At 35.7% G+C, this 18,115-nt stretch overlaps 2 protein-coding genes across 3 annotated transcripts; both read left to right on the top strand.

The window, feature by feature from the left end:
- The first annotated feature begins 1,485 nt into the window (after positions 1 to 1,485).
- Positions 1,486 to 4,522, top strand: LOC133288998 (pentatricopeptide repeat-containing protein At5g64320, mitochondrial). The gene has a single exon (XM_061486850.1). It carries the CDS (start codon positions 1,486 to 1,488, stop codon positions 3,631 to 3,633), a length of 2,148 nt encoding a protein of 715 aa, XP_061342834.1. The 3' UTR covers positions 3,634 to 4,522.
- Positions 4,523 to 9,276: 4,754 nt separating this feature from the next.
- LOC133288977 (uncharacterized) lies at positions 9,277 to 16,569 on the top strand. 2 transcript variants are annotated; one of them, XM_061486824.1, is made up of 8 exons: positions 9,277 to 9,379; positions 9,462 to 9,567; positions 9,766 to 10,757; positions 12,181 to 13,586; positions 13,769 to 13,899; positions 14,027 to 14,850; positions 15,225 to 15,337; positions 16,050 to 16,569. In XM_061486824.1, exons 1-8 carry the CDS (start codon positions 9,314 to 9,316, stop codon positions 16,360 to 16,362), a joined length of 3,951 nt encoding a protein of 1,316 aa, XP_061342808.1. In that variant the 5' UTR covers positions 9,277 to 9,313; the 3' UTR covers positions 16,363 to 16,569. The 2 variants fall into 2 exon arrangements, with proteins under 2 accessions (XP_061342808.1, XP_061342807.1); XM_061486823.1 differs by having other exon boundaries at positions 9,763 to 10,757.
- The last annotated feature ends 1,546 nt before the right edge of the window (positions 16,570 to 18,115 follow it).

Genomic DNA, 18,115 nt, shown 5'->3' with positions numbered 1-18,115 from the left:
AGCTAGTCGCCCAAGCTCTCCTCTCAGATCACGGTAGCGGGAAGGCCCAAATCTGGCGCGGAGTTCTACCAAAAATTGCTCCCACGTGCGTAATCTGCCATTGCGATCCATCCAATGGTACCATTCCTCCGCTGGTCCATCCATGTGGAACGAAGTCAGAGTGAATTTCTCTACATCAGTGAGATTATGAAACCCATAGAACTGCTGGATTTTGTGGATCCATGGCTCGGGGTTGCTGCCAGCAAAGCGTGGTATGGTAAGTTTCACTGATTTGAATGCATTTGTTCCAAATAGATCACCCAATCCTCCGTGCGATACACCTTATGTTTTCCCTTTACTTTTCTGGGTTTGATCTAATTTTGCTTCCACCATAGTTAACTTCAGGTTCATCTCCCTCAGCAGATTGCTCAACGAGTTGAACTGATCATCATGATGTGCTAACCGAGTCAGACATTCGTCCATTGCTGTGTGTTTAACAGAGCTGCGAGTTCCTTCTGCCATTACAATTTCATAAGTTGCCTCTCAATGAAAGCACCAAAATGATAGCCTTAAGCTATTGATTCACAAGAAATGGAAAATTCAAGTAGCGATATTATAGCTCAGCAATTCGAGTTTGCTGATTACTCCAGAAATGAAGGTTCAAGAAGAAGACAAGTTTGTTACAAATATCAGATAATCCCCTCTCACACCTCTCTTTCCTAATATACTGAAACAGAATGAAAGTGATGGGCTTCAGGCTACTGGCCCATTTACAAGAAAGAAAGAAAATTAGACTCAAAAGGTTTCAGGCCCGTTGGCCCAATTGTAATCTTCAGCACCCATGTGCTCTCCTTGTCGCACCCATGTGCTCTCTTCCGCTTACCGACACCTAAGGGCCACGTGTCTCGACCAGATAGTCCTTTGCCCACTTAGCTGGCACCCTGATCCTACTCCCCCTTCGACGTGGTGCTTCCTCTGTTGTTGTTTGATGTCCGTTTTCTTCCTCTGTTCTCCCATAAACGTTCTTCTCCTCTTCTTCTGTTGATAAGCCCTTATCACACTCACTTTTATTTTTCTTTAGAACAATTTTTCCATAAAAATAATATTTTAAGAGGTATGATATTGTAACAATCAATTATGATTACTACCAAAAACTTTCATCATTAAATTGATTATATTGATCCAACGGTTATATTTATTTCTATATTTATATGGTTATGATTCTTCGTATTTAATACTTTATATTTATTTCTATTTTATATGGTTATAATTTTTCATATTTAATAATTTATATTTATTTTTACTTGTTATTATTTTCGATATTTAATACTTTATTATTTTATTTTTATATTTTAAACGAAACCTTCCTTCACAAACATCTCCCTCGTGTAGAAATTACACAAACGCAGGCGTGTTTTGCAGCATCTCTCTATTGTGCCGATTATCACGACCCACATCGTGGTGGCTCCATTGGGGTTAGTTTCTTGACTTGAATCTCTTGTCTTGATGTTGAAAACATTCAAATCCTCAATCCATGTGAGTAGAATTATGCTAGTTTGTTTCAAAATCCCTTCTTTTTCACTATGCTCAACAACCGCACATGGAAATGATTTCAATGCTGAGAGTGACACAGAGTGGGAGAGATTACTCACCCCTTTTGACCTCAAACAGCTTCAAAGGTCACTTAACCCAATTAGCCCATCTCAGCTTTGTAAATTGCTGGAGCTCCCTCTTGACATTCCCATTTCAATGGAGCTTTTTGAAAAGGCTGGTTCCCAAAAGGGTTATTCTCACTCCTTTCATGTGTACTATGTTTTAATTGATAAGCTTGGTGCTGTTGGGGAATTCAAAATTATTGACAAGTTGTTGAAGCAAATGAAAGAAGAAGGATTTGTGTTTAAAGAATCATTGTTTCTTTTGATTATGAAATATTATGGGAAAGCTGGTTTGCCTGGCCAAGCAACAAGGCTTTTGTTGGATATGTGGGGTGTTTATTCTTGTCACCCCACTTTTAAATCCTATAATGTTGTGTTAGAAATTTTGGTTGGTGGAAATTGTCCCTCTGTAGCGCCTAATGTTTACTATGACATGTTGAGTAGGGGTGTTTCTCCAACTGTGTATACATTTGGGATGGTCATGAAAGCTTTGTGTATGATAAATGAGGTTGATTCAGCTTGCTCACTTCTAAGGGACATGACAAAGCATGGGTGTGTTCCGAATTCGGTCATTTACCAAACCTTGATTCATACCCTTTCGGAAAACAACAGGGTGAATGAAGCAATGAAACTTTTGGAGGAAATGTTTCTGATGGGTTGCAAGCCTGATGTTCAGACCTTTAATGATGTTATCCATGGCCTCTGCAGGGCCGGTCGGATTCATGAGGCAGCAAAGTTGCTTGATCGAATGCTCCTTCGAGGTTTCAGCGCTGATGATCTAACTTATGGATATATAATGCATGGGTTGTGCAAGATGGGGCAAGTTGATGAGGCAAGGGCCTTGCTAAACAAAATTCCCAATCCAAATACTGTGCTCTATAATACATTAATTAATGGTTATGTTGCTAGTGAACGGTTTGAAGAAGCCAAGGATCTTTTGTACAATAACATGGTTGTTGCAGGCTATAAGCCTGATGCCTTCACATTTAACATAATGATCGATGGACTTTGCAAGAAGGGGTATTTGGTCTCTGCTCTCGAATTCTTATATGAGATGGTAACAAAGGGCTTTGAGCCTAATGTGATCACATACACCATATTGATAAATGGTTTCTGCAAGCAAGGCCGATTAGAGGAAGCTGCTGAAGTTGTGAATAGCATGTCAGCCAAGGGTCTCAGTCTGAATACAGTGGGTTACAATTGCTTGATTTGTGCCCTTTGCAAAGATGGGAAGATTCAAGAAGCTTTACAAATATTTGGTGAAATGCCAAGCAAAGGATGTAAACCTGACATCTATACATTTAATTCTTTAATATATGGACTGTGCAAGAATAATAAGATGGAAGAGGCCTTGGGTTTGTATCATGACATGTTCTTGGAGGGCGTTATTGCCAACACTGTAACTTACAACACTTTGATTCATGCATTTCTTAGGAAAGATTCAATTCAACAAGCGTATAAGCTAGTTGATGAGATGCTATTTAGAGGGTGTCCCCTTGACAATATTACATATGATGGCCTTATTAAGGCTCTCTGTAAAACTGGGGCAGTAGAGAAAGGACTGGGATTGTTCGAAGAAATGCTTGGGAAAGGGATTTTTCCTAGTATTTACTCTTGCAATATTCTGATCAATGCCTTATGTAAAATTGGAAAAGTAAATGATGCTCTTCAATTTCTTCGGGATATGATTCATCGTGGTTTGACACCAGATATAGTCACTTATAATTGCCTGATCAATGGTCTTTGCAAGATTGGTCATGTTCAGGAGGCTTTGAACCTTTTTAACAGGTTACAAGCTGAAGGAATTCGTCCTGATGCTGTTACATATAACACACTGATCAGTAGGTACTGCTACGAGGGTTTATTTAATGATGCATGTCTGCTTTTATATAAAGGTGTCGATAACGGGTTCATACCTAATGCTATCACTTGGTCAATATTGATTAATTATTTTGCAAAAGAAAGTGTCAGGGGGAGTAAGACCTTCTTCTGGGGTTGATAGGGTGAAATGCAGAGCATCTTCTCTGAAGCCAACATTCTATTCAGCTCACTTTATGTTACTCCTTGATCTCATTTTATTTGTCTGTTGGTATTCTGATTATGAGCTAATGTTGGCTATCAATTTTGATCAATTTACTATTCTCATGGGAAATTAGGACTCCAGCATTTGACTGTAAATTATTTTGAAGATTTGTAAATTGTGATTGGTAGTTGGACTCTGGAGTTTACTCAAGCTCAGAATGAGGGAAGACGGATTTTGAGTCATCACATCAAACTGATCAAAGTTTTCTGTAGCTGAAGCATAAGAATTCACTTTTAATGTGTGTATCAGTAGAGGGGAAGATAGCTGGCTGGTTCCACTGCAGATTAGAGGTAGCCAACTGTTGACATGAGCATTATTTGTCCATTAATAAATGCAAACTTTGAACTCTCATGGACTTGAGGTTAAACTCATTGTTGCAACCCAAGATTTTATATACCATTATACCAAGCAATGACTGCTTCTGCTCTCCTGCAAATGAGGACAGTGGATCCTTCAAATTCTTTTTCGAATATCTGTTGCATATCCTTCACTGTCCAAGTTTTCCCAGTGCTCCTACTCTTTTAAACCAGTACAACACATTCAAGTCCCAATCTTCCCTTGTATCCAATTTTCAAGGAAACTAGGTGCCTAATCAGTACTAACTTTTGCAACTGCAGTTCCAGGCTTCCAGCATTATCACCCTAATTAGCGGCAAAAGAAACTTCAACATCCACAGCAGCAGATCCCAAATGTCATATATATTCTTTGTCTAATTTTTGCATCAGCTGACAGCTACCCCGTTCTCAATCTTCATTTGTGCAGGAAATAGCTTGACATTGCAAGTGCTTCTTGGGTAAATTTATTGAGATGCTAGATTTGCTTTTCAGCATGTATTACCTCTCATCATATAGTAGATCAAGGTAATTAGATTTGTAAAGAATGTGGGCATAATAAATGCATCTAAGTTGTTGGATTAAAGATTGTAATTTATACCATTTTCCGAGTGTTTTAGCAACTATCCGAGACTACAAAATATGGCTACAAATTGTTTATGTATCTTTTTCATTTGACCATTGTGTAGGTTTTGAAATAACAACTCACATTTAGAATGAACGGTTATAACATCAAAATCCCGATACTGCTTTTAGGGTTGTGGAAAAAAACTCAAAACAACAGAACCGAATTGAAAATCGCACTAAACTATTTTAAAAGATTTGATTTTGTAAAATAGTTCTTGAACTTGAACTGGTTTGGATCTAAATTAATTCAGAACTTGTAACAATTTATAATATAATACTACTTTCACTCACAATTCACTTTAGCATTCAATACATGCACAATTCCAAATAATTCTTTGTTGTTTTTGACCATATATAACATTCAACAATACAATTGGTTAAATATCAAGTCATAAAATGCATTTGACCAATGTGGGGTAAAGTACAAAAATTATTAATAAATATGAGTTTGATTTGTTTAAAATAAAAAATGCAGTTATAGTCTTGCATTGAAAAAAAAAAAAAACAAGTAGATTTTAACAAGTTTGTAAGACATTTTCATATACCAACAAATAATAGTTTCAAAACCAATTTGTAAGATATAAAGGTTCAAAAATAATTCGGTTCTGAACTGGCTTTGAAACTGATCTGGACTGATAGTAAAAACATGGCTCAAAATATGCGGCATCAAAGTTCCACAGCTGTTTCACCTAAAAGCAAACTTAAGCGGCATCAAAACCAAGAACATGGAAGATGTCAGTGTTAAAAGGTATGCAAAATATATAAAGTATGAATTGTATAAAAATAGAGGATACAACTATGAAGCTCTTAAGCACCAACAAGATACAGACCATAGTGCACAATAAAGGTGCAAGTGAAATGAAGCTGCTTAGTCACCACAGAGGCAAATCATCTTGCAGACTTATACATCTCGCTACTCATGCCTTCGGCATAAGCAACGAGCTGGGGGGCTTCTGATCTGGAATAGTAGTAAATACATGCCCAAAATAAAAGCCTTCATCACTAAGTAAAGACTGCAGTCAATGAAGGCTGCAACCTCATCTCATCAAGCTCCACAATATTAAAGACTACATGACAGCAAGCTCCTCAATATTAAATACCTCATCTTTCTGAATACTTCATCTCAAAGTATACTTCAGCACCAAGACATCTCCCAAGCTGGTCATCTCTCCACTATAAATACATATGTGTTTACCCAAGGTACACATCTTCTACATAATAAAACCTGCTTGAACCAAATCTGACTTAAGCGTCGGAGTGTCTTGCAGGTACACCCCTCATCTTGTTCCATTGAAGACCCATGGGTTAAAGCTGCCCCAACTGCAAGATGCTCTGACCCAAGGCGGTTCTAGGCCAATTGTGTAGAGGAAGATCACATGATCGGCTTAATTGTAAAATCGATTATGATTAGAAATTGATTTCAAGTTGATTTCCAAATCTAAACTAGTTTCGAAACACTTCGATTCAAGAACTGAATCCAAAATATTAATTCAATTCGGTTGAGCTAGAAAATCAATTTGATTGTTAACTATGTTTAGAGGTGACAAAGTACACTAGCCACTCCTCACAAATTAATCTATAAAAAAATGAGTCAGTCTGCCCCGCCCTATTTAGCGGATAGGGCAGGTTGACCCGCAAAATTGAGTCTGTTTGTTTTATCGACCCTAACTATGCTCACCCCTAACCATTTTTACCTAACTTGTCATGTCAATTGTTTCAGACACCGCAAATGTTGATTCAGTTGTTCTATGTCATTGACAACTTGAGTTATGATTTATAGCTCGAGGATGGCCAAGCTTGCGAACTTAAGGAAATGGAACTTTATTACGGGAAATATGGAAATAATGTTATGCAATTTTGCAAGCAATATGGTTATAAAGTAGGATTTGATTTCAAAATAATAAGTTTAAGAATAATGTTGATATTAGTTACTATACATTAGCTTGTTCTCAAAAGAGAAATAGAAGATCAACATAATAAATACTATGAGAATAGCTCATCGAAGGTAAATGTGCAACCAAAATCTCATTTTATTTTATTTTTAAAAACAAATTATATTATTGTTAAAAAAATTGAACTATATTACATAGAAAATAATTCAAGTTACCTGACAAAAATAAACTATAAAAAATGATTATGTGTTAATAAATAAAAAAGCTATTACACCAAAGTAAATAAAAACGACCAACAAAAAAGAGTCATTATGTGTTCCATACGTATACAACACACCAAACATTGGTTTTTCATTTATAAACTGTACCAAATTTGATTCTTCGATTATAATATATATTATCATTTGTCTCTCAATTGTAAAAATGTAATATTAAAAGAGTAATTTGATGTTATGTGTATTTTTAAAAGAGTAATTTATATTTCTAAGGATTAAAATAAATATGTATTAAAAAATCATTTATAGTCACTTTTGTGGTATCTCTCATCATGATAATAAAATAAATAAATTATTTATAGGATGACAATAAGATAACTCACTAACTTGCTTAGGTGTCCTCAAAATCAAACTATGCGTATATTGAAAAAAATTAATGAGAATTAATATAACTAACTAATTGAATCTTTCGCTCATGCTATTTTATGTAAAAATTTATTTATATTTTAGCTACCATGTATATTCTTAGTATTAGTTTAATAAAATTTCCTCTTTCCAATCAAAAAATTGAAAATCATGACAATAATATTCTAAATATATTTAAAAAAAGAAGACCTAAATGATATATGATATGCGTCTAACATATGGTGATTTCTAAGTAAAAGAAGCAAAGAATTAATTATAAATGTGTGAAAATAAGCTCATAAATGCAAGAAATATTGATTATTCCTTCTCAATCATTCTCTTGCTCAATTTATGCATTTTGATAGCAGGAAACACTAAAAAGAAGTGAAAGAGAGAAGTTAAAATTGAATAGTCTTGCGCAAAACGCATGAAAATGGCGCGATCCGCGTGATTTTGGCAAATTACTTTCTGTTTGTACGTGCGATCCGCACGGATTTGGCGCTGATCGCGCAGGCGTCATGAATGCATTCCTTGATTTGTGGAGTTTGATGAAAATGGAAATTTAATCAAATTAATGAGAGAATTATGACCTGATTGATTGATGGAATTATAAGGAAAATTGAAATTTAATCAGAATTAATTAGAGGATTATGACCTGATTGATTGGTGGAATTATGAGAAAAATGGAAATTTAATCAGAATCAATTCAATGATTATGACCTGATTGAGTAGCTGGCTATATAAAGGAAGCAGAAACTCTAAAAGAGGATCATCTTTTGGCAAGGAGAAATTGGACAAGAAGCTCTCGGTGACTGAAGATTCAAGACTTCTTCTTCCGGTTTTACATTTTCATGAACTCTTTCTCATTATTTAAATTGTCAGACATGAATATGTCTGGCTAGTCTTTTTTTATTGTGGCTAGTCTTTCTCATTTTAAGTTTATGGTTAATTATTCAATTAAATTTATTTTACTCTGTTCTTCATCCCATAATTCTTTTAGAATTCGCGACTCTATTAGGATTGCGAGGGTTAGGGTTCGCAATAGGGATATTGGGATTCTAATTCCTGACAAAGGGTAAGATAACTCTTCATGTATGCATTAGGGATAGGCTATATGAACTGCAAATGTGGAAAATTCACTGGGCTTAAAAAGATTAACTTAAAAAGAGATTTATAAGGGATTAAGATTCTAATAGGGTTAATAAGGTTAAGATCACTATGGGATTAGGACTTAACTAATTAATTATATATGGTGAATTGTTTGATCAATTGGGTAATTAAACATAAATATTAATCATTATTACAAGGTGAGGATCAAAAGTGTGTTGGAGTCCTTTACTGCAATAGTTTCTTTACAATATTTTTTCAATTCTCAACTTTTGATTTTAAGTTTTCAATCTTCTCTTTGAATTGTTCACGAAATATTGAATAGTTCACAATTGTTACAACCACTATTACTTTCAAATCAACTCTTGTTCTTCCATTCTTAAAAAAAACAATTAATTGATATTCGACCCAATCTTTGTAGAGACGATACTCTTCTCACTTTTTATTACTTGGTACGATCAGTGCACTTGTCGATTTTTCGCAACAATATATTCAAATATTAAAATTAAAATAAACCAAAATAATCGATTAGGTTTTGTAGAAACCGAATGTAAACTACAAAAGTTCAAACCTGAATTTTAATTCTAACAAAATTCTTTAAATTTTATTTTGATATATCTATAAATAAAAAACTAATATGATGTTAAAAGAACGAAATATCAAATAGGCATTGGTTTTTATTTTTTTCAAAAGGAAGAAGTATTCACCGAATTTGCAAATTCTTTTCTGTTATCATCACGATAAAAACAAATTAACTGTATATTTTACATTAACTGAAAATTATGGCAAATTATGTTTTTAAGAATTCAAATGAAAATATAAAATTGTAAAGTCTGAATCTTAAAACCCTGATTTAGAAACCAAAGCCCTTGATCCTCATATGTGGCTTCCGATTCAACATTGAATTGAAGTAAGTGGAGGTTCAGGGTTTAATGCACCGCCACAATCTCCATCTCCATCACCGTCACCAACCTCTCTTCTCTCTTGTTTGTGAATTTGCTACTCATTCATCGTGTTCATGGCATTGTCAGCGGATAAGGATCAGAATTTGAATTCCGACTCTATAAATGCTTGCTGTGACCACGTACCCTTTTCTTTCTTTCGCTTTTATTCATTTTTCAGTTCAATTCAGTTATTTGTTTATTTACCATTTCTTTCATACGCAGTGGAAGAAAAAATACACGAAGGTGCAAGAGTCGCGGAAAGCTCTGCGCCAAGCTGTCAAGGTTCTTGAGCTCAAGATTAACGAAATTCAGTCCCACAACAACAAAGGTAAATGACTTTCTATTTTTTATTATTTAATTTTTGTCATATTAAGCTTTTGGGTATGAATATGAATATGAATATTTGGTTTAGTTCAGAGTATGCAAATGCAAGTGGGTTGGTTAAGCGACATAGATCGAATGAACATGCTTGTAACCTGACTGAGTTATCTTTTATACCTATGCTGTAATGTAATCTATGCAGCAGGTGGGGGCAAAACAGAAACAGATGAAACACTGAAAGAATGTAATGCTAGGGAGAATGACCGCTGTAGCATCAAGTCTGAGATTACTACACCTAAAATTCAGCAGGGATGTGGCAGCGATGCTCTGGATGGAAATGAGAACGAGAACAAGAACAAGAACGTACTGGGTTTTCATGCTGATAGGGAAAAAGAAATTGGTAGATTGAAGGAGCTTCTGGAGACAGAGAAGAGAAGGGCTGATTATGAGGGGAAGAAAGCTGCTGAAGCTTTCAAGTTACTAGAAGCAGAGAAGAATAAGACTGCTGAAAAGGAGATGCAGATTGCCAGAATTGAAGCTGGAAAGGCTGAGGAATATAGGATTCAGATTGGTCGATTGGAGAAACAAGTTAATGAAGCAAAAATGAAGTTGGTGTCTGAGATGTCTACGTTTGAAGAGGCAACCAAAAGGTTTGAAGCTGAAAAGCGCAAGATATTAGCAGAAAAAAGAAATGCTGAGACCGGGATGGCAAAAGCGAAAGAAAGGTTAGAGGTTGAAAAAAACAAGGCCACTATGGAAAAAAGGCGTGCAGATGCAGAGATGGTTAAATTAGAGAAGCAGAAGGCTCTTGCTGAAGATAACTGGAACAAGTTCATGGAAGAGAAACACCGTGCTGATCAGATGTCTCAACAATTAGAAGAGGATAAGAGGACAATCGAGGATTTGAAGCAGAACATGCATGAACTCTCATCCCTTAGGAAGCCCATTGAAGTGGCTGCTGATATTAGTTTGAAAGCTGAAAGTACTAAAGTGAAGCTTTTGAAAAACCAACTAAAGCTTGAAAAGCTACGAGCAAAGCATGCCAGGCAAAAATATAAGTCAGAAGCAAGCCGTTACAGCATTTTACACCATCAATTAGGCCGTCTAAAGATTGATTTCATTCAACTTCTACATCGCCTTGATATACTGGATGCATCTTTTTCACCTTTTGATGGAAGTATACATGACCAAACAAAGGTTAGTTTCACTGATGAATTGTTTGTAGTTATATATAATGTTTTATTTTTTGCCATTTTGTATCTTCTCTGCTTGTTTAAAACTCGCGCATGCACACACAGACCCACAAAAGAGCTGTTGATGTGAATTCTATACTTGAATTAAGGCATCATGGTCCTATCTTTTGAACCCAATGATCTCATTTAGTTATCTAAGTTATGCAAGGTAGCTAAAATCGAGAGTTTACTCGTAGGGTCACATGATCCTTTGAGTTTCCCACCTACCAATGAGCCCTAGTACACTTTTGAACATGATCTGGTGATTGTGTGGAATTGGCGTGCAGGTTTGTAGGATCGGTGGGATTTGACAATCCCTCTGTGCTGTTTGTTTCAGTTTGTTCCAAAAAACCCAGAAACAGACAAAACTCTAACCCATTCACAGATGTCCTAGCTGAATTTGAAGAAAACGTTTTCTATGGTGCTACCTGTATTGTTTCTGCTACCGTTTGTGGTGTTGAACGCCTGAAGCCCTAAATCTCACTTCGTGGTACTGGTGGTTGCTGCTGGATGGGTGCTGCTGGTTCGGCTGGGTTTGGTTTATATGCATATATATATGTTTGATATAATTTTGTATCCTGGGTTGGATCTTACTATCTGTGTTTGGATCCCACGATTTATGTGTTTACCTCCCCCTATCATAGCTAAAATCTCAATTTTGACTACCTTGGTGTTATGGATTAGTGGTTATGAACTTAAAAGTTGGTTCTCACCTAAATTATTGGAATTTTGGGTTGAAAATCATTTATGAGTTAGCACTAACTAGTTATGTAACCTTGGGAAACGAGAATATTTAGGGTCTTTTGAAAGCAATAAATAATTAATTGGGTTGAGTAGGGATAGATACTTTTTTGTTTTATAATAATAATCCTTGTGTTGATCCACTGAATCTGGATATTTTTTTTGGAAGAGAGGATAAAGGGCTCAAGGCTTCCTTATTTGCAAGGGTAGGGGTGAGAGTTGATTGTACTCAGCCCAAAGAGGCTATTTCCCAAATTCGAACCAGTGGTCTTCCAGTCACAAGGAGCAACCTTATTGCTACTTCAAGGCTTGCCCACTTGTGGAAGAGAGGACATGGTAATAAATTTGGTTTTTGTTAGTTAGAAGGGGAGCCTTGACACATCGGTTGGTGTTGTTGCCATGTGAGCCGGAGTTCATAGATTCACAAGTTCGATGCATGTTAATCGCCTTTTGCTAATGAAAGGTAAGATTGACTCCTATAGACCCACACAATGGGTCTTACCCTTCCTTAGACCCTGCACATGGCTGGAGCTTTATAGCACTAGACTGTCTTTTTTTTCATTTTTGTTAGTTCTGATTTTATTTGTATCTTACTCTTATATATGCATGCCTTAACCATTTTTACCTTTGCTGGATGATTTTTGCAGTTTGAGATTATACCATACATGCAGAATTCAAATGTCATGAGACAATCCTGCAATTTAAATTTGTCTCAGATGCATAGCCAAATTGAAAATGAGTTTCTGGAACCTGGCTGCAGAACAATGGATGCATGTGATCAGTTGAGGAAAAACATGCAGTGTACCCCACTTCTTGCTCTATCTGGGGGAAATTACTCTGAAACAATCACAGGTATTGATTCTAAATTGAACCCTCTTGTTAGAGGATCCAACAGAACAAAGTTACAGAGTTCTGCAGTAAATTCCAGTACAGAATCTTTTTCTGATGGACAGTTAATGGGCTCACAGGAAATATCCGCATTCCCAGTTACTACTGCATCAGCAAAATTAACTCAGGAGATCTTTGATGCAGGACAAAGCTTGTGCTACCCATCTGACAGATCTGTTACTGTGCATCATAGGAAGAGGGAAAAAATGCATAATACACTTGAAGATATTGCAAATTTGTCTTCTGAGAATCTCTCTGATTTGCATGGTTTGTTGTCTAAAAAAGTTGATAAATGCTTAGAAGGAGGAAGAGAGATGCTTCATAATCTGAACAATTCACAGGAAAAGAATAAGAGGGCCCACAAAAAGAGAAAGAAATCTCATAGGGAAAAAATGGACATGATACCTCAGATTAACAGGGATGAGAAAAAAGGAAGAGTAGAGGCTAAAGCTGAGGTCTATGATGATGCAAATGTCTGTAGACACACTTCCTTCCCTCCCTCATATACTTTAGAAACCACTCAAGCATGTGGGGAGAGGATGTGTGATGCTGCAAATAATTTTGATTCAATGTTTAGTTTTGATAAAGTGGCTGATGGAAGTTATATGAAGTTGTTAGAATTAGAAAATGCTGCCGATGAGAAATACTATAGAAGAGCAATGGATTTTCCCTTGTCTCCATCCCTTCCTGAAATTGAATTTCATGAAATAGTTGATGCGGATAATTTGATGAATCCCTTTCTAGAGGAAGCACTCCAAGAAGACATGTTGAGTTCAAGAACCGACTTGTTTCCTTCACCTCTCTTTGATGTAATTAATGTTGAAATCAACTCCAATGAACAAAAAATTGATGTTTGTGGCGATTCTTGTAATTCACAGAAAAAGCCTACACTGACTAGAAAAACTGAGATTGTGAAATTGCCACATATGCACACTCCAGAAAATTCTAGGACTGCTTTTGTGGTGGAGGATGGAATTGGATCTTTACGCAATCAAGTTCCTAAATTGTCTATTGTCTTTTCAAATACTGAGGACAAAAGTATTATATCTAGGATACTTATTGCTACAAAAAATTGTATAGCTAGGTGCAATTTGGCTACTGAAACAGGCTGGGCGGTTAGTAACATTCTAACCGCACTTAAAATGGAAGAAAAGCTCTTAAAGAAGTAAGTGCCTCATGCTATTTGTGATACTATAGAGTCCATGCTGTTGAACACTCTTTCTAGTTTCTGTTTTAATACTCTGTTTTTCTTGCTGTATCAAGCAAATCAGCTCATGATAATATTAAACTGTTGACAAATGATGGTGATAATATTAACATTATTTTGTTTCTCTTAATTTCTTTCAGGGAGAAGGTTTCAGTTTTGTTAACACTGCTGCTGTTCAACTTTACTGTGACTACAACAATGATATTTGGAAAACTTTGGGATGGGAATTTATTGCACTGCTTGAATTCTTATTCTGAACATATTTGCACAGGTTTGCTCTGTTTCATAAGCAACTTCCATTTTCTGAACATTAATGTTTTTAATCTGGTATTTTAATATAATGTTATGTGTACTTCATAAAACTTGGATTTAACAAATTTTCACATCTTTTTCCCCAGTTATGTCCGATGCAGAGACAAGAATCCTGTTTTTAGAAAATTATTCTTTCCATGAACTGCTTGGCCTCATTGGAGATTTTCTTATAGAAGGAAAAGTTATAGCAAACAATATTTTACCTGCTGAGACTTTGTCAGATTGTGATTTGAGAACCAATGATTTTCTGGATTATGTTGATAAAGTATCTTCTGGTGTAGCTTCAAGTGAACAATTGGTGGCAGGAAGTATTATATTAGCATCATTATGTGCTGCAACTGATCATGTGGGGTTTATGCGTGAGGCTTCATATGATATTCTTAGATTGTGCAAATGGGATTCTTTAATGGTGTTGACTATGCTTCATATTTTTGCTTATATGGGTGGAGAGAAGTTTTTCGACATGCATAATTTTGGTTTAATGGTGACGGTTTTGAAGTCTCTAGTTATGTTTCTTGAGGGTGGGAGCCAATCTGTTGCTACTGCTTGTTTTCCTTCAATAAATCAGCTGCATAATGAATTTTGTACAACTACTAAATGCCCATTTTCGGAAGGTTCTGAATCCATTGATGTAGTTGCTTGCTTGCTCTTAGAAGAGATAAAAAACTGTTGGCTTCAAGGGGTAAAACGAGTTGATTTGTCAGATTCTAGATTAATTTCAGACAATGATAATGCTGGACATTGGTCCAATCAGGAAGCGGTTCAATGTGTCATTAACAAGAAGTATGATGCGCCCTTTTGTTTGAAAAAGTTCTTGATTTCTGCTGCTCAACCAGATGCCCTTAAGAACGTCACCTTTTGTTACCTTAGTGATATCCTGTCATTGTTGGAACTGGTAGCAAGCAAAATGGTATTATTCTCATCATTTCAAAATAATACTGATCCTGTTTAATTTATAAATTCTTTTTTTTCTCAAGCTCTAATTTTAAAAGATTATCCACCCTCCAAAAGAAGTGATGGTTGCTTTTTTTTAAGAATTGATGTTATAATGAAAGTAATAAAATTCTACAATATGAAATTGAGCGTGATTCTAGTTCTCCACGAAAGTGATGACACTCATAGTATTCGCTATCATTTTCTGAAATAAGTGACTTGTTGCCAAGGCTTAAGTATTTATATGGATGAAAATTATACTGTTGTCATACTTGTGGAATAACTTATCACTTCATTTAGTTTATGGCATAATACTCAAACCTGATTGCTCGGTTTCCTTTTCCAATGCAGAGCTGGTGCTGGACTGATATCAAACTTGTTCCTCGGCTGTTGAAAATGCTTGACACGTGTATGGAGGAGAACTTTGCTATTCCTATCATTGTTATTCTTGGTCAACTTGGGAGGTAAATTGATCATTGCCGCTTTGATAATGATAGTGTTGTGACTAATCATGCATGCATACTTTTGTACATACATGATACATATGCATTTATGAATAGAGGATATATGAAGCAGGAGGTATATTTATCGTGAGAGTGAGAGTGAGAGGAGCGGTACTTGATCATTGGAACATCTGTACTCAAGATTAAAAATCACTTACAGCTCAGATGACCATTTAGTCAAGTCACATGACTTGGTGTTTGAATCTTAACCAGTCATACAAAAATTCAATAATCAGGGCACCTCCCATCTCATAATAATTTAATAAGCACTCTTCTAATTTGATTTATCTCCCTCAATGATGAGGATTGAGAGTCAATTCTATGATGATGCAATAATTTTCTTGTCCTGTGAAATTCCATTGATAGTACCTTTGTATCTTTTAGAATATGACCAGCGTTTTTTTTAGTGGGGCAATGTGTAGTCCTGTTCTATTAATTGAGCTTGAGTTAGATTTACATCAACCTATTCTGAATGTTTGGTAGCATCTATCCTCAGGAGATTCTTTTTTCTTGTTAACCTTTACATCTGTCTTGTGTGATCTCATATCTGTAACATGCCACGGGCAGATGTCCACATTAAAATATTATTTGATCTCGTTTGATTTAACAATGAAGGATGCTTTCACATATTTTCGTTCATGTTCTAACAATGTGTGAATGTTATAAATTTCAGGATTGGAGTAAATGTTGGTGGATATGAAGATCGAGGAGTTGAGAAATTGAGATGTAATTTGTTTGCTTATTTATGCCGCACTTCTTCCATGAAAGCAGGACTTTCTCTTCAAATTGCTACTGCCACTTCTCTGTTTGGCCTTCTTCATATTGATCCTGAAACCCTTTTTCATACTAACATCAGTCTTCCAGCGTATTCTAAATCTGTTTCTGACAATGCTGAAACTTTGAGGAGATGGTTCTCTGGGCTGGGTACAGATCAACAGAAATTGCTATCTGCTGTTTTAAAACGCACTGATGTATGTAGCAAGTAAAAAATTTCAGTACTTTGACATTAGTTAAAACAAGATTCCTGAGCCAATGATTCATTGACAGCGCTCTTAGAAAAAATTTGTAGATCGACCGATTTCCAGAAATTAGATGGCGTTGATTCAACCAGGTTGAGAGCCTTCAATTTTGCTTGTTCTGGTGTTGTACTTCTGAAGTTTGTAAATAATTTTTTTTCCTTCTTGGGCTTTAATCTTGACAATTCTTGTTATTATATTTATTGTCAGACTTGTTTGATCTATGAATATTTATATTTTCGAACTTAAATGCGATACCCTAAAAAAAATGTCTACGTATGGATAGACTCTCTCCTATGACTTACACTTGAGCAATTTGATGTGCTAACAAATATTATATTAAAAATAACCAAATGGTGGTAGCTCAGTTGGTGCATGGGAGCTGAGCAGGTGGGGGTGAGGGCATGTGTTCGAACCTCCCCAATACCACCTTTGGGAGGGGTTTAAAGCCTTAATCCTGGACCCGTCCCGAATCGGACTAATCGCGAAGCGATGAACCGATGAAATATTTTCAAAATAAAATAAAATATTATGTTAAAAATATAACAATGACTTAATAATTATATTACATGTATTCTCCATCATCAAGTCAGAGCTTTGGACTTCACGTACCCGGTTTTAATGGAGAAAATTTAGTGGTCCTTTTTGTTAAAAAAGGTAATTTTTTTTATCTTTTTACCGGACCATTAAAGTTTTTCTCGTTTTAATGACAATGTAATTTCTCCTATAAAATGAAAAAGAAAAGAAAAGAGCATAGAAAGAAGAAAAAAAAAACATCCATCCCCACTTGCTAATAGGTCACATTCTGTGTATATATAATAGGGTGGCTTTTACGGTGGACCCTTAATGGTCCCAACTAAGGAAATCGCATCATAATGTTCCACATTCATTATTGAGGCTAGATATCTAGTGGCACATTTGCACATTAATAAAACTGTCGGGTAGCAACAGTTGAAAGGAAAGGTAGCTACTAAATAATTTGGTGTTCCTAATATTCCGCACCTCACTTATAAAGAGTCTACTTGCAATGCCTCCTTCCCATGCAGTGAACAAGTTGTAACTTGTGAGGCACTCAACTATGGGCTCTGAGGATGACCAACCATTGCTCTCACACTCACATATTTCAAATTTGTCATCAGATACTATTGAAGAATTCTTGGAACATAGTCCTATTGAGTTGCGATGGTGGCCTAAGCTTGTTCAGTGGGAGTCAAGGCTCCTCTGGCTCCTTTCTGGTGCTTCTATTAATGTGTCCAGTTTTAATTATATGCTTAGCTTTGTCACCTCGATGTTTACTGGGCATTTGGGGTCTCTAGAGCTTGCTGGGGCATCCGTTGCAAGTGTTGGAATTCAGGGTCTAGCTTACGGAATCATGGTTGGCCTCTCTATCTTCTCATTTTTGGCTTTAGTGATTTAATTACACCAAATAACATTTCAACATTAGTTTTAAAAATTAACTTTCTAATATCCAAAAAAAAAAAATTAACTTTCTCGCACAGCTTTCAAGAAGTGATAATACTAATGTGCAGTGCGGTATTGAGGGCAATTTTATTTTTAATATGCACTTAACTATAATTTGGTATATTCATATATATATATATATATATATATATATATATATATATATATATATATATATATGAGACAGGATCCTTTGACATCGGTGTCAAAATAAAAGTTTGACACCTCATCTGAGAGCCGTTAAATTAAAAAAATCAACGAT

This window comes from Gastrolobium bilobum, unplaced genomic scaffold, assembly GCF_033153095.1.
Source record: "Gastrolobium bilobum isolate Gb01-03AN ecotype WA unplaced genomic scaffold, APGP_CSIRO_Gbil_v1 utg6815, whole genome shotgun sequence".
Classification (NCBI taxonomy): domain Eukaryota; kingdom Viridiplantae; phylum Streptophyta; class Magnoliopsida; order Fabales; family Fabaceae; genus Gastrolobium; species Gastrolobium bilobum.
This window is presented reverse-complemented; position numbering and strand designations above follow the sequence as displayed.